Source organism: Cuculus canorus, chromosome 2 (genome assembly GCF_017976375.1).
Source record: "Cuculus canorus isolate bCucCan1 chromosome 2, bCucCan1.pri, whole genome shotgun sequence".
Classification (NCBI taxonomy): Eukaryota; Metazoa; Chordata; class Aves; order Cuculiformes; family Cuculidae; genus Cuculus; species Cuculus canorus.
The window spans coordinates 2211380-2234187 of NC_071402.1; the positions used below are offsets into that span (position 1 = coordinate 2211380).

Genomic DNA, 22808 nt, shown 5'->3' on the forward strand with positions numbered 1-22808 from the left:
TTTCTCTGCCTCATTGCCTCCCCATCTGTTTTCAGTTCCAAACGTACCAATTCCTTTTGGCTTTTCCTTCTTTTTTCCCCCTTCCATTTTCATTTCAGTTGTAGCCGTGTTGTTTATCTCAGCATCTTTCCAGCTCCAAAATGCTGGAGCAGTGAGGGAAGAGGTTTGTGAAGAGGGGGTCATCAGTGAAGACCCCTTTGGCGTTTGCCTGCTGGAAAATGGACTCTGATGCATCCTCTCGGCATCCTTTTAGGATGATTCTTGCAGAATGTCCCACGTTGGAAGGGACCCACAATGATCATCAAGTCCAACTCCTGTCCTTGCACAGGACAACCCCAACATTCACACCATGGGTCTGAGAGTGTTGGCTAAATGCTTCTGGAATATTGTCAGGCTTGGGGCTGTGACTGCTTCTCTGGGAAGCTGTTCCAGTGCTCCACCACCTTCTCTGTGAAAATCGTTTTCCTGATGTCCAACCTAACCCTCCCCTAGAACATCTTCCTACCATTTCCTCAGGTCCTATCATTGGTCACCAGAGAGAAGAGCTCAGCTCCTGCTCCTCCTCCTCCGCTTGTGAGGCAGCAGTGAACTTTGATGAAGTGTCCCCTCACTCTTGTCTTCTCCAGGCTGAACAGACCAAGTGACTTCAGCTGCTCCTCATACGGCCTCTCCTCTAAACCCTTCATCAACTTCGTGGCCTCCTCTGTACGCTCTTCAGGAGCTTTAGATCCTTTTTATCCTGTGGTGCCCAAAACTGCACCCAGCACTCGAGGTGGGGCTGCACCAGTGTGGAGCCTCTCTTGCCCGGCTGGCCATGCCGTGCTTGATGCACCCCAGGACACGGTTGCCCTCTTGGCTGCCAGATCTCACTGTTGGCTCATGGTGAACCAGAACAGCAGATCCCTTTCCACAGGGCTGCTCTCCAGCCCCTTGCTCCCCAGTTGCTTTGTCCATCCAGGGTTGCTGTGTCTCAGGTGCAAAACCCAATGCTTGCCCTTGTTGAACTTCATGTGGTGGGTGATGGCCCAGCTCTCTAATCTGTACTGAGCCCTCTGTAGGGCCTCTTGGCCCTCGAGAGGGTCAACATCTCCCCCAAGTTTTGTGTCATCAGTAAACTTGTAAGTACCTGAAGTTACAAGTACGTGAGCTCAGCACAGGCCCTTGGGCAGGGAATGGATTCCACCTGTATCTCCTTCCAGCAAAAGCAAGAAGGGGTCCTTTCAGCAGGTTCCCGAGCTTGGGATTGAGCTGGGGTTTAATTTAACATCTCCTAATTGGAAAGCAAGTTCTGAGCAATTTGAATTTGTAGCTACGAACGGCCAATTCTGCCAAATTTTCATAGAATGGGTTGAGTTGAAAGAGACCTTAAAGCCCATACTGTTCCAAACCCCTGCCATGGGCACTGGAGCAAGTTGCTCCAAGCTCCATCCAACCTGGCCTTCAAAACCTCCAGGTATGGGGCAGCCACAACTTACCTGGGCCAGGGCGTCAATACCTTCATCGTGAAGAATTTCTTTGTAATGTCCTATCTAAATCTTTCTCGTTCCAATGTAAAGCCATTCACCTCGTCCTATCACTCCAGGCCCCTGGGAGAAGTCCCTCCCCAGCTTTCTTGGAGCTGCTTTGGGTACTGCTCTAAGGTCTCCCCAGAGCCTTCTCTTCTCCAGACTGAACAACCCCAACTCTCTCCGCCTGTCCTCATAGCAGAGGTGCTCCAGCTCTCGGATCATCTTTGTGGCCTCCTCTGCACCCGTTCCAACAGTTCCATCTCCTCCTTGTGTTGGGGATTCCAGAACTGGACACAGGATCCAGGTGGGGTCTCAGGAGAGTGGAGCAGAGGGACAGAATCCCCTCCCTCACCCTGCTGTTTTTATATTCCCATATCCTTTTCTCCTTCTCTCTTTCCAAATCCCTTAGAGATGATCGATTTCTAAAGCACATTCAGGCACCTGAATGCGATTTAGGGAAAGGAATTCCTTTTTTCTGCACTCTCTTTCCCTTTTGACTTTAGAAAAGCCGTCATGAATGCTGTCACGCGCGGTCCCTCTCTCCACAGGGCCCCTCATTCATACCCTCTAGGGGGCACGATGCCCTTGCCTTTGCTTTGTGGAGAAAAAGTTTGTTTTTCCATACAAAAGGAACCAAGAGCTTCAAGAACCAAAAATCTCCATGTGTTCGGCCAGATCTGGGGGGTTTTCTACCTGTGAAGGTTGCTCCACTTTGATTTTTGCAGAAATTTAAGACTTTGGGTCTTGTGAATGTTCCTCCATTTCATTTTATTCCGGGAGGGATAAAGATCACCCAGAAAGCAGCTGGGTTTTAAACACTGGCTGTTGGAAGGCAGAAAAACTAGAAAAAGCAACTTTTCAAAAGCCAAACGCAACCAAATGGCTTTAAATTGAAAGGGGGAAGACTTAGATGAGACGTCAGGAAGAAATTCTTCACAATGAGGGTGGGAAGGCACTGGCCCAAGTTGCCCAGGGAAGTCGTGGCTGCCCCATCCCTGGAGGTGTTGAAGGCCGTGTTGGATGGGGCTTTGAGTAACCTCATCCAGTGGGAGGTGTCCCTGCCCATGGCAGGGGGTGGAAGTAGATGGGCTTTAAAGTCCCTTCCAACTCAACTCATTCTGTGATTCTATGAAAGAACCTGGATAGCTTTTCCCACCACTTGCAAGGTCCTACATCTGACTCGGGGCAATCTCTGATTTCAGTACAGGATGAGAGGGTAAGGGTATAAGCTGGTGAGGGGCAGATTTAGGCTTGACAATAGGAAGAATTTCTTCACCATGAGAGTGCTTAGACATTGGAACAGGTTGCCCAGGGAAGCTGTGGGTGCCCCATCCGTGAAGGTGTTCAAGGCCAGGTTCGATGGGACCTTGGGCACCCTGATGTAGTGGGATGTCCCTGCCCATGGCAGGGGTGTTAAAACTAGATGATCTTTAAGGTCCCTTCCAACCCAAACTATTCTATGATTCTGTGATTCACTTTCTGTGTCCTCCTTGGATGAAGCCAAGCCATGCTGACAACTCACTTTGAGTTCTTTGCGATGGACAAAGTCGCTGCTTTTCTCAGCTCACAGGAAATTTCCTGGTCAGTATCACTTTCTGCCACCATTTGCTGGAATGATTCCTTGCTGGAGGAAAACTGAACCAGCAGAAAAAGTTGGGAAGGATGTGCCAGGGAGGAGGCAGCTGCAGCGACTTCGGGGCTCGAGGGGAGTCACAGTGTGGGGCTTCTGCCTCGCTGGGCATGAAGTCCTCATAGGCAAATATGAAAGAGAAGGAGCAGGGGAAAATTATCCCAGCTTCATGGAAAAGTGAGGGATTGAAGGAGTTTGAGAGATGGAAAGGTGAGAATTGAAGGAATTATTTTCCATATCTTTATCAGTGATGGGGATGAGGGGATTGCTGAACCCCTAGTAAGTCGTGGATGATGGTAAGCTGGGAGGAAGCGTTGATCTCTTTGGAAGCTGGGAGGCTCTGCAAAGGGATCTGGACAGGTTGGATCCATGGGCTGAGACCAACAGGGTGGGGTTCAGCATGGTCAAGTTTCGGATCCTGTGCTTGGGACACAACAATCCTGTGCAGTTCAGGCTTGGGGAAGAGTGGCTGGAAAGCTGCCTGGAGGAGAAGGACCTGGGGGTGTTGGTTAACAGCGTCTGAACAGGAGCCAGCAGTGGCCCATTTGGCCAAGATGGCCAGCGGCATCTTGGCTTGGATCAGCCATAGCGTGGTCAGCAGAAGCAGGGAAGGGATTGTGCCTGTGCTCGACACTGGTGAAGCAGGGAAGGGATTGTGCCTGTGCTCGACACTGGTGGGGCTACACTTTGTTTTGAATCCTGTGTTCAGCTTTGGGTCCTTCACTCCAAGAGGGACATTGAGGGACTGGAGCACATCCAGAGTAGGGCAGTGGAGGGCAGAGTAGGTCTGGAGCCCAGGGGTTATTGAAGTGGCTGAGAGAGCTGAGCTTGTTTACCCTGGAGAAAAGGAGGCTGAGGGGAGACCTCATCACTGTCTACAACTCCCTGAAAGGAGGTTCTGGTGAGGTAGGTGTTGATTTCTTCTCCCAACTGATAGGACGAGAGGAGACAGCCTCAAGTTGCATCAGGGCAAGTTCAGACTGGACATTCAGGAACATTTCTTCAGCAAAAGGGTTCTCAGGCACTGGCAGAAGCTGCCCAGGGCGGTGGTGGAGTCCCCATCCCTGGAGGTGTTTAAAAGCTGGGGAGATGAGGTGCTCGGGTATCTGGTTTAGTAGTGGACAGGTACGATTGGACTCGATGATCTCAAAGGTCTTTCATTCACTGCCCTGTGCCCCTGTTTAAAGGAGATCAGATTGGCAAATGCTGCTCTGAGGAGATAAGGCTCTTTTCCCATCTCCCGGGTGCCTGCTTCAGGCTCGGCAAGACACGGCACAGCAGACTGCGATGTCGCTATCGCCGCTGGCGTAGCTGGTGAGTGAGAACCTCGCTGGCTCAGAGCATTGTGAAGTAATGAAGTGGAAATGAACTCGAGGCCTGGCGAGGAGCGGGGGGGGGGGGATTTGCTCCTGCCAGCGGAGATTGATGGGATTTGCTGACGTCGGGGACCAAACACGACCATCTCACTTTGGTGAGCAATTAATCTAAAGGGTCTGTGCTCTGTCAGCCTCTCCCGTTCCCGAAGAGCCGGGAAATTTGTTTGGAGAGGTTGAAAAGAGCTTCCACATTGCAGTTTCTGGCCAGGCGCTCCCTCTCTGCTTCCTCTCATCCAGCAGAGATAGAGTTGAAGTGAGATGACTGGAGTCGAGGAGGGGATTCTGCCCCTCTACTCCTCTCTGGTGAGACCCCACTGGAACTCCTGTGTCCAGTTCTGGAATCCCCAACAGAAGAAGAAGATGGAACTGTTGGAATGGGTCCAGAGGAGGCCACAAAGATGATCCGAGCCCCTCTGTTCTGAGGAAAGGCTGAGAGCGTTGAGTTTGTTCAACTTGGAGAAGAGAAGGCTACAGGGAGACCTTAGAGCAGCCTTTGGGTATCTGAATGGGCTTCAAGAAAACTGGGGAGGGACTTTTTCCAAGGGTGTGGAGTGATGGGACGAGGGGGAATGGCTTTAAATTGGAAAGGGGAAGATTTAGATGAGATATTAGAAAGAAATTCTTCACACTGAGGGTGGTGAGGCCCTGGCCCACGTTGCCCAGGGAAGTTGTGGCTGCCCCATCTGTGATGTTCCCTGCTAGTTTTCCACTGTGGCTTGCAACAAGTTGTCCTGGGCACTCACTGCCTCGGTTTACCTGACAGTTTACCTATGAGTGGGGCTCTTGCCTTAATCTGGAAGCTGCTCTAAGGTGTCCCCAGAGCCTTCTCTTCTCCAGGCTGAAGAACCCCAGCTCTCTCAGGCTGTCCTCATAGCAGAGGTGCTCCAGCCCTCAGATCATCTTCTTGGTCTCCTCTGGACACGCTCTAACACATCTGTGTTCTAGCTGACTGTTTTTCTCCAGGAGGTAAATGCATGCTGTCGCCAGTGCCAGCCCAACCCCTCGTTCCCTCAGCTCCAGTCTGAGGAACTCCTCTTCCAGAGGGGCTAAAAGTAGTTGTGAAGGATAGAAGACAATCTATTGAAACAAATCTTCCTACTAGCTCAGCAAAACCTTGCAAAGTTGCTTCTAGGAGATGATTTTCTCCTCTTGATGTACCTGTGCAAGTCCCAGGTGTGGCAGAGCTGTCCCTAGACATCAGCTGGCTCTGTGGAGAAGCAGTGTGCTTCCCTCAGGGAGGTGGCTCCCAGGAACAGAGGATGCCATGGCTTCCAGCAATTGGAAGCTGGGGAGAGCGAGCAAAGCAGCACAAGGCAGGTTCCTCCCCTTCTGCCTCTTTGTGTTTTTCTCCCTGCTTGGTGGAGATATCAGAAGAGAGAAAGCCTGGGTGCCTGGAAGATCACCAGCCACTTTAATGAGATGCTCTGAGGCGCATGAGAAGAGCAGCACCTTCCACATGGAGTTTTGCTCGCACCTAGGGATCCACCAGCACCTCCAACAGCTCTGGATGAAGGGATTGGTGCATCCTTAGTAATTTTGTGGAGCGTGCTAAGCTGGGAGGAAAGTTGATCTACTTGAGCGTAGAGAGGCTCTGCAAAGGGATCTGGACAGGCTGGATCCATGGGTCAAGGCCAACGGCATGAAGTTCAACAAGGCCAAGTGCTGCCAAGTGCACAACAACCCCATGCAGCACTCCAGGCTTGGGGAAGAGTGGCTGGAAAGCTGCCTGGAGGAGAAGGACCAGGGGGTGTTGGTTGACAGCGTCTGAACATGAGCCAGTAGTGGCCCAGGTGGCCAAGAAGGCCAATGTCATCTTGGCTTGGATCAGAAACAGCGTGGCCAGCAGCACCAGGGCAGTGATTGTGCTTCTGTATTCAATATAGGAGAAGCCGCACCTCGAATCCTGGGTTGAGTTTTGGGACCCTCACTCCAAGAAGGACATCGAAGGGCTGGAGCGCGTCCAGAGTAGGGTAATGAAGTTCATGAAATGGCTGGAGCACAAGGGTTATAAGGGGCGGCTGAGTGGAGACCTCATCACTGTGTACAACAGCCTGAAAGGAGGTTGTGGTGAGGTGGGTGTTGGTCTCTTTACCCAAGGAACAAGTTATAGGACAAGAGGAAATGGCGTCAAGTTGCACCAGGGAAGGTTCAGATTGGACATGAGGAAATATTTATTCACTGAAAGGGTTCTTGGGCACTGGCAGAGGCTGCCCAGGGAGGTGGTGGAGTCCCCGTCCCTGGAGGTGTTTAAAAGCTGGGGAGATGAGATGTTCAGGGCTATGGTTTAGTAGTGCACAGGTACCATTGGACGTGATGATCTGCAAGATCTTCTCCAACCAAATGATTCTATGATTCTAAGTTACCACGCGCTTGTCTGTTTTCTCTGAAGCCCATCTTCACAGTGAGCTGAGCTGCTTTGCAGCTGCTCCCCAAGCACAACAGTGGCTTTCCGAGCTCCTCTTGCAGGCGCGGAGTTGTAATTCTCAGCTCTTTTCCTTCCCTGTTAATTGTTTTAATTACTTTTAAAACCTGGCCCCCGAGAAGGGGCCGAGGTAGACACACTGAGTGGGTTTTATTACAGACCCTGCTCCTGCTAAAGAAGTTGTTTTTGCTGAAGGCTTCCATCAAACTGCTGAGTCAAGACAACGGCTTGATGGGATAACATCTTCTCCGCTACCTTCTGTTCAGACCCTTGAGCCCCATTTGCTTGGTTAAAGATGTGTTTTTTGGAAGGCAGCTCGTGTTAAAGGAGCCCTCAGGCACAAACGCAGCAAGTTCTTGCTGGAGGAGGTGGCGAGCAGGACCAGGGAAGGGATTGTCCTTTACTTGGTGCAGGTGGGGTCGCACCTTGAATCCTGTGTTGAGTTTTGGGGCCCTTACTACAAGATGGACGTTAAACGGGCTGCCCGGGGAGGTGGTGGAGTCCCCATCCCTGGAGGTGTTTAAAAGATGGGTAGATGAGGTGCTCAGGCATCTGGTTTAGTAGAGGACAGGTACGGTTTGGTTTGATGATCTCAAAGGTCTTCTCCCATGTAGCAATTCTATGAATCTGTGAGGGGCTAGAGCGCATCCAAAACCAGCAACGGATCTGGTGAAGGGACTGGAGAACAAGGGTTATGAGGAGTTGCTGAGGGACCTGGCGTTGTTTAGCCTGGAGAGAAGAAGGCTGAGGGGAGACCACGTCACTGTCTACAACTCCCTGAATGGAGGTTGTGGTGAGATTGATCCTGGTCTCTTCTCCCAGGTGGCAGGATAAGAGGAAATGGTCTCCTGTTGCATCAGGCCAGGTCAGATTGGACATCAAGAAAGATTTCTTCACCTAAAGGGTTCTTAGACACTGCAGAGGCTGCCCAGGGAGGTGGTGGGGTCCCCATCCCTGGAGGGGTTCAGAGAATGTGTGGCCATGGTGCTTTGGGACATGGTTTAGTTGGCACGGTGGTGTTGGGCTGACAGTTGGGCTGGATGAACTTTGAGATCTTTTTCTACGTTAATGATTCTATGACTTTATGTGTGTCTGTGGTTGGAGAGTTTGGCCCCGGATAAAAGCATGATGCACCCCAAAGCTGAGAGTGATTTAATGCTGCCAAGCGTTGGTTCCGCATGTTGACCACTCCATGGGTTCCACCAAGACCTGCAAGTGGTTTGACTTCTCCACTGATTTTGGAGCTGGTCAGTCCTTATCTTCTGGAAGGGAGGTTGGAAAAGACCTTTGAAATCCTCGAGTCCTATTATACCTGTCCACTACTACACCAGACTCCTGAGACCTCCACGTCTTTTAAATCCCTCCAGGAATGGTGACTCCACCACCTCCCTGGGCAGCCTGTGCCAGTGCTTGAGAACCCTTTCAGTGAAGAAATTTCACCTGATGTCCAGTTGGAGATGACACTACCTTGGACCTTGGTGGTTTAACTGCGCTGAACTTGACTTTTCAAGCAGCAGCTTGACCAAAAGGTTACATTATTCAATGGAGCTGTCCATGAAGCGTGTGTGTGGAGGCATCTAGAAGGGCTTACAACAAAAATAGTTCCTCATCAGGCTGAAATAGTTAATGCCCATGGCCCGCAGAGACTAATTAAGAAGAGCTGCAGCTGTTTTGGGAAGCACTTTGTGAGGATTACATGGCGATCACATGGTGGAGTAGCTCATGGAGTGTGAAACATTAGGCAATGCGTTCTGAGCCGCTGCGTGGGCGAGACTTGAGGAGGGGGGAGGACGCTGGGAAAGCTGGGACAGAGTTTCTCCAAGTGTTTGCTTGGAAACCGTTTGCTTTTGTCGAAACAGGAGGGTGGGAGTGGTGACAATGTGGCTGCTCCTGAGCTGAGGCACTGACAGCTTGGGAAACCTGAGCACCTAATGACAACAAATCATGAAATCATGGTTGGAAGGGAACTTTAAGATCTTAGAATCATGGAATGGTTTGGGTTGGAAGGGACCTTAAAGATCGTAGAATCATAGGATGGTTTGGGTTGGAAGGGACTTTAAAGCCCATCCAGTTCCAACCTTCTGCCGTGGGCAGGGACACCTCCCACTGGATCAGGTTGCTCAAAGCCCCAGAAGATGAAGCAGGGAAAAGAAAGCATGGAGAGGGTTTTGCAATGAAGAAGTAACCAAGCAATAAAGGATTTTATTAACTAATAACACTCAGCACTAATTGTCTTGATGAGGCTGTGCAAACATTAATTAAGCCATTACCACCGTGAGGTAGGTGATGAGGAATGCTTGGGTTTATGCGCCAGATACTAAAATACATGCCTCTTGGAGGTTGCTGCGTAGCCCGATGGGTTTTGGTTAGACTCTTTGGCAACACCTTGAATCCTGAGTTCAGTTTTGGGCTACTCACTCCAAGAAGGACATTGAGAAGCTTTCAGTGAGTCAGGAATCAGTAAGGTCACCTCTCAGCTTCTTCTTCTCCAGACTAAACCACCCTAGGTCCTTCAGCTCCTAAACCTTGTGTTGCAAACCCTTGACAAGTTTTAGATGTGATGAGCATCCAAAAGTTGCTTTGAAGCTGAGGAGCTGGGTTAGAAAATCACTTGCATGAAAGCACACACTTTCCTTGTCTTCTTCCCTATCCATCCAGGACTTTGTAGAGAGATGGATAAAAGGGAGAAGAGGGGGATGAAAACAGCCCAAACCCACTCCAAATAATCGATTGCAAGTGTCATTCAGCAAACTACTCCCATTTCATACGAGGAGGTTTGGTGTCAGCGTGCGATCGATGGCTCTCGCACCATAATTATAAAGACGAGCGGCTCGCGTTGCTCGAGTGAGTTGAAGAAGAGGAGGGTCTCAATCTTTCCTCTAATAGGGCTTTGACAGTCGGCGGCGCGGAGCCTTCGTCTTCGTCTTGACAGTTGTTGTCATTAAACACCAGGTAGCGTGGAACAACAGAGAACACGGCTTCGGAGCAGCCAGGGACCACGCGGCTTTGACAGGAGTTATTTGTCATCGAGGAGCTGCCCAAACTCCTCAGCTTGCTACACAGGCGGCTGCTCGAAGTGACTTATTGTCCCTGTCGGCAGCGGCGGCTGTGATTTGATAATCGGTAAATATTTGTCAAAGATGAATTCCCTTCCGGATTCGGCGCCAGGGCTGGAAAAGCAAATGAAAAGCGGTTTGCGGGGGGGACGGACACCATATTGAGTGGAATCATAGAATCGCTTGGTTGGAAAAGAGCTTTGAGATCATTGAGTCCAACCGTACCTGTCCACTACAAAACCAGATCCCCGAGCACCTCATCTCTCCAGCTTTTAAACACCTCCAGGGATGGACACTCCACCACCTCTCTGGTTCCAGTGCCTGAGAACCCTTTTGGAGAAGAAATTCTTCCTAATTTCCAACATAAACCTCCCCTGGTGCAACTCGAGGCCATTTCTTCTTGTCCTATCACTATCACTTGAGAGAAGAGACCAACACCTACCTCTCTACAGCCTTCTTTCAGGGAGTTGTAGACAACGATAAAGTCTCAGCCTTCTCCAGCCTAAACAACCCCAGCTCCCTCAGCTGCTTCTCATAACCCTTGTTCTCCAGCTTCGTTGCCTTCTCTGCATGTGTTCCACCTCCTCATTGTCCATCTTGGAGGGAGGATTGAAGACTGGGGCAGGATGAGGACAGTGGAAACAACAGGTTGCCCAACTAACTTACTCTCCTTCAGGGATGTAAAGCATCAAGGGTTGGGATGGTGTGCTGCTTTGCTGGTGTGGTGGGGTGGAGGCTCGGTATCATCGCAGGCATGGGGGATGAGGAGAGCTGCATCCACTAAAAGGGTGGGTTTCTGCAAGCTTCAAAGTTCCTGGAGCTTCAGGTTGCATTTGGGATGTCATCCAGAGGGACCTGAACAAGCTGGAGAAGTGGAGTTGTGTGAACCTCATGAGGTTCAACAACACCAAGTGCAAGGTCCTGCACCTGGGTTGGGGCAATCTGCAGTTTCAATCCAAGTTGGGGGACAACGTGATTGAAAGCAGCCCTAAGGAGGAGGACTTCAGGCTGCTCATTGATGAGAAGCTCGACATGAGCTGGCGACGTGTCCTCACAGCCCAGAAGGCCAACTGTGTCCTCGACTGCGTCAAAAGCAACGTGGCCAGCAGGTCAAGGGAGGGGATTCTCCCCCTCTACTCCTCTCTGGTGAGACCCCACCTAGAGTCCTGTGTCCAGTTCTGGAATCCTAAACCGAAGAAGGATATGGAACTGTTGGAACGGGTCAAGAGAAGGCCATGAAGTTCTCCCGAGAGCCTTCTCTTCTTCAGGCTGAACAATCTGAACTCTCTCAACATGTCCTCGTATGGGAGGTGCTCCAGCCCTTGGATCATTATCATGGCCTCCTCTGGACTTGCTCAAATACATCCACGTCCTTCCTGGGCTGAGGACTCCAAAACTGGACGCGGAACTCCAGGTGAGGTCTCTCCAGAGCAGAGTAGAGGGACAGAATCCCCTACGTGGACCTGTTGGTCCCACTTCTTTGGATGCAGCCCAGGACATGGTTGACCTTCTGGATTGTGAGCACACATTGCTGGCTCATGCTGAACTTCTCCTGCCCAGGCACCCCACGTCCTTGTCCTCAGGGGTGCTCTCAATCCATTCTCCACCCAGCCTGGATTTGTACTTGGCACCCAACCCAGGTGCAGGACCTTGCACTTGGCTTTGTTGAACTTCATGATATTCGCACAGGTCCACCTCCCCATCCTGTCCAGGTCTCAGCAGAGTTTCTCTGCTGATGTTGGAGTCAGGACAGGGTCTTTTGAAGTGAATCGTTAGGAAAGGTGAAAGCCAGGTGGCCTCCAGCTTCAGAAGTGGCTTTGAGGGTGGGTAAAACCTAACGGATTCAAATTTCTCCTTGTTATATTGGGAAAAGCAAAGGAAGTGAATCCAAAAGCAGGAATGCAAATGGTTTTCCATCTCCACAAGCGCTCCTGAAGAAGAGCCACCTCTCTCTGTGCCTCGGCACGGCGTTAACAAGAGATCCGTGAACCCATTTGATTAGAGGCGGGTTTTTTCTTGCGTCTGAAGGTGCTGGAAACGATCAAGAGCAGGAAAAGTGAAGTGATTTATTAGGCTTATCAAAATTCATACTTTGTTATTCCAGTCGTCTTCCATCTGCAGCTTGTTAGGACGAGAAGCCCTGGCAGCTCCCGCCGCGAGGCTGGGGGGAGAAGGGCATTTATCAGCCTTCCTCCTGCCATCCCGCTCTCATTTAGAGAAATGGACCTAGCTCTTGGAAACACATTAATAATCATTCCCTGAAGGAAGGGGAAAGAAGAATCCCACTACTCTGTTTTGTTAGAAGAAAAAAGCTTGTGGTTGAATGAGGTCCAAGGCTCCAAAGACCCATTCAAGCTCTCCAATGTAGGCTTAAGCTGGGAAAAGTGTGTTTAGGGCACTAGGCGTGAGCACCTCTTGCCAGTCCCAGTAGAGATGTGGATAGAGTGGTTTATCCTCATCGTTATCTCCTCCTACAGGGTTTGGATGGGGCCACGGCGGGGCTATAGGGCAGCAGAGGGGATGAGGATGTGGTGGAGCTGAAACTGAGGGTGGGGATGCGTTGCCTGCTTATCTGAGAGTGGGAGCATGGTTTTGGGACCACACACCTTCGTGTCAAAGTGTGAATCTGCTTGAGGGAGGCTCTGCAGAGGGACAGGTTGGATCCGTGGGTTGTGATCAATGGAATGGGGTTCCAGAAGGCATGCGTTAAGATGCATCCCAGAGTCCTGAGGGAATTGGACGATGTGGTTCCTCAAGTCACTCTGGGAAGATCATGGAACAGATCCCCCTAGAAACCATGCTAAAGCACACGGAGGGCGGGGAGGTGATTAATGGCAGCCAGCATGGCTTCACCAGAGGCAAGTCCTGGATGACCAACTTAGTGGCTTTCTATGATGGAGTAACTGCAGCAGTGGGCATGGGTAAACCAACAGATGTGATCTATCTGAACTTCCGTAAAGCCTCTGACATGGTCCCTCGCAACATCCTTCTCTCTAAATTAAAGAGATTTGGATTTGATGGGTGGACTGTTTGGTGGATAAGAAATTGTTTGGATGGTCGTATTCAAAGAGTAGTGGTCAATTGCTCAAAGTCCAGATGGAGATCCGTGACAAGTGGTGTCGCTCAGGAGTCTCTACTGGGACCGGCACCGTTCAACATCTTTATCAATGATATGGACAATGAGATTGAGTGCACTCTCAGCAAGTTTGTGGATGGCACCAAGCTGAGTGATGTAGTTGCCACACTGGAAGGATGGGATGTTGTCCAGAGGGACCTGGATGGGCTGGCGAAGTGGGCCTCAGAGAACCTTATGAGGTTCAACAAGGCCAAGTGTAAGGTCCTACACCTGGATCGGGCAATCCCTGGTTTCAGTCCAGGCTGGGGGATTATATAATTGAGAGCAGTGCTGAGGAGTACTTGGGACTGCTGGTTGATGAGAAGCTCGACATGAACCAGCAATGTGCGCTTGCAGCCCAGAAGGCCACCCGTGTCCTGGGCTTCATGAAAAGAAGTGTGGACAGCAGGTCAAGGGAGGTGATTCTGCCCCTCTATTCCTTTCTTGTGAGACTTCATCTCTGAATACTGTGTCCAGTTCTGGAATCCTCAAGGTAAGAAGGATATGGAGCTGTTAGAACGGGTCGAGAGGAGGGCTACAAATATGATCAGAGGGCTGGAGCACCTCCCATACAAGAACAGGCTGAGAGAGTTGGGCTTATTCAGCCTGGAGAAGAGAAGGCTCCAAGGAGATCTTATAGCGACCTTCCAGTACCTGAAGAGGCTACAAGAAAGCTGAGGAGGGACTGTTCACAAGGACTTGTAGTGATAGGACAAGGGGCCATGGCTATAAACTGGAGAGGGACAGATTTGGACTGGACATAAGGAAGAATTTCTTCACTATGAGGGTGGGGAGGCCCTGGCACAGGTTGCCCAGGGAAGTTGTGGATGCCCCATCTCTGGAGGTGTGCAAGGCAAGGTTGGATGAGGCTTTGAACAACCTTATCCGGTGGGAGGTGTCCCTGCCCGTGGTAGGGTGTTAATGCTGGATGGTCTTTAAGGTCCCTTCCAAGCCAAACCGGTCCATGATTCTATGGACGGAGGAATCAAGATGCCCCAGCACAACTGTGTCCCTGTCCTTCCTAGCTGTAGTTTAACTGTGGACGTTAATCCTTCCTACCATGACTATAAGGGATGCAAAGCCCTGTGAGGAACCAGATGGTTCCTGTGAGCTGGAGGAAGGGACAGGCAGCTGGTGATGTACATCATGGTGATGTTCGGCGTTAATGGGCCACCAATCACCAGTAAAGACCTATGAGTCTTAAATCAGTGTTAGCCTTTCCAGGACCTGGAGTTGTCCACCTCGAACCTTCATCACCGTGCAGCAGATTTTAATGCTTAATTTTGTTTTATAAGAAACATTAAAATTCTCCACAACTCTGTGGTGTCTGTGGTGACGGAGTGATGAGCAGAAAGTCTCGCTTGTTGGGTGTTTGTGGTGTGCTGGATCTTCTAATATTGGGCTCGTGCGAGTTCCTGAAAACAGCACTGAGGACAAGGAGGACTTTGGGCTATTGGAGCATGTCCAGAGAAGAGCAGCAAAGCTCGTAGAGGGGCTGGAGCACAAGGGTTATAAGGAGCAGCTGAGGGATGTGGGGTTCTTTAAGCTGAAGAAAAGGAGGCTGAGAGGTGACCACATCACTGTCTACAAATGACTGAAAGGAGGTTGCAGTGGAGTGACTGTTGGTCTCTTCTCCCAAGTGACAGGTAACAGGACAAGAGGAAATGGCCTCAAGTTGCACCAGGGGAGGTTTAGACCAGATATTGGGAAAAATATCTTCAGTGAAAGAGTGGTGAAGCAGTGGCAGAGGCTTCCCAGGGAGGCGGTGGAGTCCCCATCCGTGGACTTGTTGAAAAAACGGATAGATGAGGTGCTCAGGGATCTGGACCTGTCAGGGTGGACAGGTGTTACTGGACTCAATGTTCTCAAGAGTCTTTTCCAGCAAAACAATTCCGTGATTTCGATGAAGTGAAGCCTCACTCAAGGTCACAGGTGAAGCACTTTTGATGGATTCCGTTCCTATTAAGCAGCAGTTTGTTATCATAAAGCATCGTTTACATCCTGGCAGAAATAGACGTCGCTCTTGAAAGATCTCGGAACTGAATGAGTGTGAAAATTCAATTCCCCTCTTCAAGCCAAGGCTGGTCCTTTCAGAAGCCAATTCCATCGGCAATAAAATTAACCTCTTGCTGTGCCGTTCTGTGTGAACATATGGAAGGTGCACGATGCTAATCATCCCCCAACGCTGGTTTCTCCTTTCACACTGAATTCCTAACAGCATTCCAGCAATCCGAAATCGTTTTGTTGACTCTAGGGACTTGACCAAGTTGGGAGCCAAACTTGAAGGCATTGGAGCCGCACGGCTCAAGGCTGACACCTTCCAAATGATTCTAGTGTGATGGGAAACACCAAAATGATTTGGTTTTGGGTGTAGGAGCTGTGATAAATCATTATTCAGGTTCATCCAAAGGTTTTTCCTCACTGCAGGTGATTTGATGCATCATCATTTGGTGGTAGGATAAGAAGAAGTGGCCTCAAGTTGCACCAGGGTAGGTTCAGATTGGAGATTAGGAAATATTTCTTCACTGAAAGGGTTCTCAGGCATTGGAAGAATCCGCGGAGGGAAGTGGTGGAGTCACCACATCCTGGAGGTGTTTAAAAGACAGGGAGATGAGGTGCTTAAAGTATTGGCCCCTCACTTCAAGAAGGACATTGAGAGGCTGGAACATGTCCAGAGAAGAGCAACAAAGCTGGTGAAGGGGCTGGAGAAAAGAGTTGTGAGGAGTGGCTGAAGGACCTCGGGTATTTTAGGCTGGAGAACAGGAGGCCGAGGGGAGGCCTTATCACTGTTTACAACTCCCTGAAAGGAGGTTGTAGCAAGGTGGGAGTTGGTCTCTTCTCCCAGGTGACAGGTGATAGGATGAGAGGAAGTGTCCTCAAGTTGCACCAGGGGAAATTCGGATTGGATGTCAGGGAAAATTTCTTCACCAAAAATCTTTCCTGTAGGCTCTTCAGGTACTAGAAGTACACAATACGGTCTCCCTGGATACGTCTCCTTTCCCTTCACTTCTCTGACCTTAAGCAATTATTAGGCTCGGAATTGGTTGACTACATCATGCACATTTATCTTCACCGCTACAGATGCTTTAGCCACCATGAATCATAGAATCATAGAATAGCTTGAGTTGGAAGGGGCCTTAAAGCCCATCCAGTTCCAACCCCCTGCCATGGGCAGGGACATCCCACTAGGTCAGGCTGCCCAAGGCCCCATCCAACCTGGCCTTGAAAACCGTAAGGGATGGGGCAGCCGTGACTCCCCTGGGCAACCTGTTCCAGTTCCTCACCACTCTCATGGTGAAGAATTTCTTCCTAATGTCCCATCTAGATCTTGCCCTTTCAATTTAAAGCCATTCTCCCTCGTCCTGTCACTCCATGTCTTTGGAAAAAGTCTCTCCCCACCTTTCCTGGAGCCGCTTCAGGTATTGGAAAGCCATGATAAGGTCTCTCTGGAGATGTAAGTTCTCCCAGGACACGTAAGTTTTACCCAGAGTTGTAAGGTCACCATAGAGATACAAGTTCTCTCAGGAGACTTAAGATCTCCCCAGAGATACAAGGTCTCCTCTCCATCCACCACTCCATCCTTACATAATTATTAAGCTGGGAATGAGTTGAATTCCTCATTAACATTTATTTTCACCCCTACACACGCTTCAGCTGCCACCAATCATCCCAGACCCTCCCCAACCTCCCCTCTACTACCATCCCCACGTCTCACGCTCGCCCAAGCAACAAGAGGTCCCCAATTATTAGGACTTACAACATCCCCCCCTCCTCGCTCAGCCGGGCTGGCACCTGGTAAACCCAATTCCCCAGCGATAATTGGATGGGGAATTCATGCCGGAGCTGCTCTTCTGTAAAATGCCTTCGCTCCCAGCTCCGGCATTAACCACCTCGTGAAAGAACCTCTCCGAAGAGCTTCCTTTTCTATTATTACTCGCAAGCGGAGGGGTTTTGTGTAGATAATCATGTTATTTAGATAGGATGTTGGTTTAATTCCCTTCATTACAGCCTCCCAGGGTTGTAATTTTTTCTCTCCGCGTGATGTATTCCCCGTGGCACATTTCACTCAAATCAAACACTTTTGGCTTTTATTACAAACAATACCCCAGCGTCCCCCGTTATCAGCCCGCCGCACACATGCCCGTTCCTCGACGAGATCCAGAGGTCACTCCTAATGACTAATCGATCTCATTAGCTTGCCTAATTAAAAACTTTACTACCGCAGTGGAAGACAAACTAGGAAAAAAACTGCTTGCATCATATTTGAATGGGATATGAGCATCGTTTATCAGCCGGTGTCCGCCGCAACGGGCCGTGCGCTGCTGAGCTTCGTGGTTTCTTCGGAGCCGTGAGTCCTCCAGGCACTGCTGAAAGCTTCTGCATCCACAAGAAGTGTAAAATCATAGAATGGTTTGGATTGGAATTACAGGAATTTTAAGGTCACGTCCAAGCCAAAACATTCTATGATTCTACGTGACCCATGTTAGGGATTAACGTGCATCATGAAGCACAGAAATATGGAATGGTTTGGGTTGGAGGGGACCTTAAAGCAATCCAGTTCCAACTCCCTGCTATGAATAGGGACACCTCCCACTGGATCAGGTTGCTCAAAGCCCCATCCAACCTGGCCTTCAACACCTCCAGGGATGGGGCATCCACAGCTTCTCTGGGTCACCTGGGTCAAGGCCTCCCCACCCTCACAAGGAAGAATTCCTTTCTAATGTCCCATTTAAATCTTCCCCCTTCCAGTTTAATGCCATTCCCCCTCATCCTGTCACTCCATGCCCTTTGAAAAAGTCCTTCCACAGCTTTCCTGGAGCCCCTTCAGGTACTGGAAGCTGCTCTAAGATGTTCCCAGCCTTCTCTTCTCCAGGCTGAATAGCCCGAACTCTCTCAGCCTGTCCTCACAGCACAGGTGCTCCATCCTTTGGATCATCTTTGTGGACTCCTCTGGACCTAGTCCATATCCTTGTTGTGTTGGGGATTCCGGAACTGGACACAGAGTGGGGTCTCATGAGAGCGTAGAAGGGCAGAATCCTCTCACTCGCCCTGCTGGCCACGCTGCTTTTGATGCAGCCCAGGACAAGGTTGTCCTTCTGGGTTGCGAGTGCACATTGCCGGCTCATGTTGAGCTTCTCCTCCCCCAGCACCCGAAGTCCTCCTCAGGGCAGCTCTCAATCATGTCCTCCCCCATCCTGTATTGAAACTGCGGATTGCCCTGACCCAGGTAGGGGACCTTGCCCTTGGCCTTCTTTAACCTCCTGAGGTTCACACAGCTCTACTTTTCCAGCCTGTCCAGGTCCCTCCGGATGCCACCCTGTCCTGGTGTGACAGCTGCCCCACTGAGCTCGGTGACACCTGCAAACTTGCTGAGGATAGCATCCATCTTGCTGTCTGCATCATCAATGAAGATATTAAACAGCACTGGTCCCACTATGTGAGGACGAGTGCAACATTTTCAGGGCAAATAACGACTCGGCTTTTCCCCCTCTCAACCTTGCAATAATTTTAACGAGCGAATCTCCAAGAAAAGCACCCGGCCTTTAAATCAGTTATAAAAGCAGAAGACGAAGCCTCAGCATGGCGTGTCGGCTTTAATTATCTGGGCAGTTAGAGCCGTGCGTTATAAAAGTCGGGCAATTAGAGGCGTTCCTTAAAGCCGCAAAAAAAATTGCCGGCTCTCAAGTGGAGGAAAAGCCCGAATCAAACGTAGAAGTGAAAATTGCAGGAAATATTCAGCAGTGTAAACCATCGCGGAGATCATCCGAAATATAGAATCGTAGAATCCTGGAATGGGATATTCGCTTAGGTGGAAAAATCCTTTGAGATCATTGAGTCTAACCGTCCCTGTTCCCTGGTAAGCTATAGCCCTGAGCACCTCGTCTTCCCATCTTTTAAATCCCTCTAGGGATAGGGACTCCCCCACCTCCCTGGGCAGCCTTTGCCAGTCTTTTAAGTAGAGAACTTCACCGCCCTTTTGTAGAGAAATGTTTCCTAATGTCCAATCTGAACCGTCCCTGGTTCAACTTGAGGCCATTTCCTCTCAGCCTATACCTTGTTCCTTTGGAGAAGAGACAAAAGTCACCTCACTACAATCTCCTCTTGGTAGAGAGCGAAGAAGTTGCCCCTCAGCCTCCTTTTCTGCAGGCTAAGCAACTTGAGGTCCATCAGCTGCTTCTCATAACCCTTGTTCTCCAGCCCCTCTACCAGCTTCATTGCCCTTCTCTGGACACACTCCCATCCCTCAATGTCCTTCTTGGAGTGAGGAGCCCAAAACTGAACTAGGATTTGAGGTACGGCCTCACCAGCACTGAGTGCCAGGGCACAGTCCCTTCTCTGGTCCTGCTTGCCACAGTTTCCAAGATTTCATTGGCCTTCTTGATGATTGTGATGGATACGGGAATGATTAATGCATAAAGCAGTTTGCACTGGAGATGTCAGGGATGAAGGTATTGTTGGTGAATGCATCGGTCACCTGGTAGAGTTTTGCTGCTGGGCTGGAGAGGCGCTGGCGCATGTGCAACCAATCTGGTGAAGGGTCTGGAGTATGTTCCTATGAAGAGTGGCTGAGGGAAGCGGTATTGTTTAGCTTGGAGAAGGTGAGGCTGAGGGGACACCTTATTGCCCTCCAGAACTCCTTGAGAGAAAGTTGTAGTGATTGGTCTTTTCTCCCAAGTATCAAGTGACAGGATGAGAGGAAATGGCCTCAAGTTGCACCAGATGAGGTTTAGATTGGATAATAAGAAACGTTACTTCACCAAAAGGGTGGTCCAATACTGGCAGAGGCTGCCTCAGACAGTGGTGGAGTCACCGTCCCTGGAGGTGTTCAAAAAACTAGACGTGGCACTTTGGTACATGGTTTAGAAGGCACAGTTGGGTTGGGCTGACGTTTGGACTGGATGATCTTAGAGGTCTTTTCCAACCTTAATGATTCTATGATTCTATAAGCATCTAGAGGGAGTTTGGGTGGATTCCGTCCATCTTCTCCATGACCTTCTCCACCTCCCATCGCAAGTGAGAGGAGACATTCCCACTAAATCTTTCACATTTCATTCAAGGCCAGGTTGGATGGAGCTATGAGCAACCTTGCCCAGTGGGAGGTGTCCCTACCCGTGGCAGGGGTGTTGGAACTGGATGGACTTTCAGGTCCCTTCCAACCCAAACTGTTCTATGATTCTGTGATCCCTGAGAGCCTTTCTGTTACCATCAATCGTGGTGGTGCCACTCCTGATGCACCCCAGGGGTCTTCTGCACCTTGTACAGGTGCAGAATTGTTGGACCTGTGTTGATGAGGTCACTTCTGGCCAACATGCACCTGAACTTCAAGCCCTTTTTCCATTTGCTTTCTTGTAGGAGCCAGCGTGCACTTCATGAAGAGTCCCCCAGCCAACAAGGTGATAAAGACGCGCTACAGGATAGTGAAGAAGAACGTGGTTTCTCCAACTGGGTCCTTATCATCCTTCACCAGCCACATCCCCAACTGGAAGACGAGGCGCTCCATGACATCCAGGTAATTCTTCCATCCTTTGAACGCAACTGATTGAGATGCTGGGGGGTCAGGAAGCTCCCACGTTGGCTCTGCGTTATTCCTGTTGCATGGTTGATGCTTGGTTCCTCTCTTTGTTTCGCTGCTTTGATGCTGAGTTGATTGAGGTAAAATGTGAAATTGTGTTAGTAATCTTGTTAGCCCGAGTTGGTGGCCGGTGGCGTCTTCTAGTCTGGTGCTCTGTGTTTATTCCCGGTCTGAATTAATTGTTTCTATGAAGCAGTTAAATAAGCTAAGGTGAATAAACACACACGGGTCTACATCGGTGTTGATCTGCTTGTAGGGAGGCTCTACAGGGGGATCTGGACAGGTTAGATCCATAGGATGAGGTCAACAGGATGAGATTCAGCAAGGCGAAGTGCTGAGTCCTGCACTTCGGACACAACAACCCCGTGCAGCTCCAGCCTTAGAGAAGAGTGGCTGGAAAGCTGCCTAGAGGAGAGGGACCTGGAGGTGTTGGTTAAGAGTGGTTGAACATGAGTCAGCAGTGGCCCAGGTGGTCAAAAAGGCTAATGGCACCTTGGCTTGGATCACCCATGGTGTGGCCAGTGGGAGGAGGGAAGGGATTGTCCCTCTGTTCTTGGCATTGGTGAGGCCACACCTTGAATCCTGGGTTGTTTGGGGCCCCTCACTCCAAGAAGGACATTGAGGGTCTGGAGTGTGTCCAGAGAAGGGCAATGAAGCTTGGGAAGAGTCTGGAGGACAAGGACAAGAGCGGCTGTCTGCTGTCACTGTCTACAGCTACTTGAAAGGAGGTCCTTAGTGAGCTGGGTGTTGGTCTGTTCCCCTAAGGAACAAGCGATAGCACGAGAGGAAATGACCTGAAGTTGCATCAGGGCAGGTTCAGATTGGACACGAGGAAAAATTTATTTACCTAAAGAGTGATGAAGCATTGGAAGAGGCTATCCAGGGAGATGGTGGAGTGTCCTTCCCTGCAGGTCTTTAAGAAACGTGTAGACGTGGCACTTTGGGACATGGTTTATTCGGCATGGTGGTGTTGGGCTGACGGTTGGACTCGATGATCTTAGACATGTTTTCCAACCTTAATGATTCTACGATTCTATCACCCAACCAGTAATTCTTGTGTTTCTTCTTCACTCCAAATAGAAGGGTTTTAAAAGTATTATTTTTAATTTTTCTATGCGTGGCTTTTTCCTCGAAAGTTTCCAAGGACTTTATAGTAAAACCTTAAACTGTTTTGCCTCTTAGAACTTCATAATTTGCTGGTGATAATCACGGCCTTGGTTGCTTTTCCTGCAGATCATAGAATCGTGGAATGGTTTGGGTTGGATGGAACATCAAAACCCATCCAGTTCCAACCCCCTGCCATGGGCAGGGACACCTTCCACCAGATCAGGTTGTTCAAAGCCTCATCCAACTTGGACTTGAACACCTCCAGGAATGGGGCAGCCATGACTTCCCTGGGCAACCGGGACCAGTGCCTCACCACCCTCAGCGTGAAGAATTTCTTCCTAACGTCTTGTCTAAATCTTCCCCCTTCCATTTTAAAGCCATTCCCCCTTTTCCCATCACTCCAGGTCCTTGAAAAAAGCCTGTCCCCAGCGTCTTCAGATCCTGGACTATTGCCCTATGGTCTCCCTGGAGCCTTCTCTTCTGCAGGCTGAACAACTCCAACTGTCACAATGATGTTTTTGCCACCTGATGCTTTTTATAGCACAAGTTATCATGTTGTCTGTGATGTGACATTGCCCAAAGCTGTTGTCCCATTGATGGATGAGCCTGAGTCATGGGACTCTTCCAGGCATGAGTGGTGAGGGAGAGAGAGTGAGGCTTCTTGTAGCTGTGTCCACTTTAGTCTTGTGCCACTTGGTGATGTCCAGATGCAGATGTTTAATCCAGTGCTATAGTATCATAGTATCATAGTACTAACGCCCCTGCCCTGGGCAGGGACATCCCACTAAAATGTTTTTTCAGGGAGGTGGGAGATGTCCCATCCCTGGAAGCATTCAAGGTCAGGTTGGCTGGTTCTTTGAGCAACCTGATGTGGTTGAAGATGATCCTGCCCATTGCAGAGGGATTGGAACTGGATGAGCCTTCCAACACAAACCAGTCGATGATTCTATGAAGTTCAGCCTTAGTTCAGCTTCATCCCTGGAATCATTCATGGCAAGGTTGGATGGGGCTTTGAGCAACC

At 49.9% G+C, this 22808-nt stretch overlaps 1 protein-coding gene across 1 annotated transcript in view; it reads left to right on the plus strand.

Annotated features, from left to right (window-relative positions):
* The window catches only part of ZC3H3 (zinc finger CCCH-type containing 3), a 149682-nt gene that overhangs the window by 28361 nt on the left and 98513 nt on the right, over positions 1–22808 (plus strand). The window contains exon 4 of the mRNA XM_054057547.1: positions 20461–20617. Within this exon, the coding sequence (XP_053913522.1) occupies positions 20461–20617 (157 nt within the window). The remainder of the gene's footprint in view (positions 1–20460; positions 20618–22808) is intronic.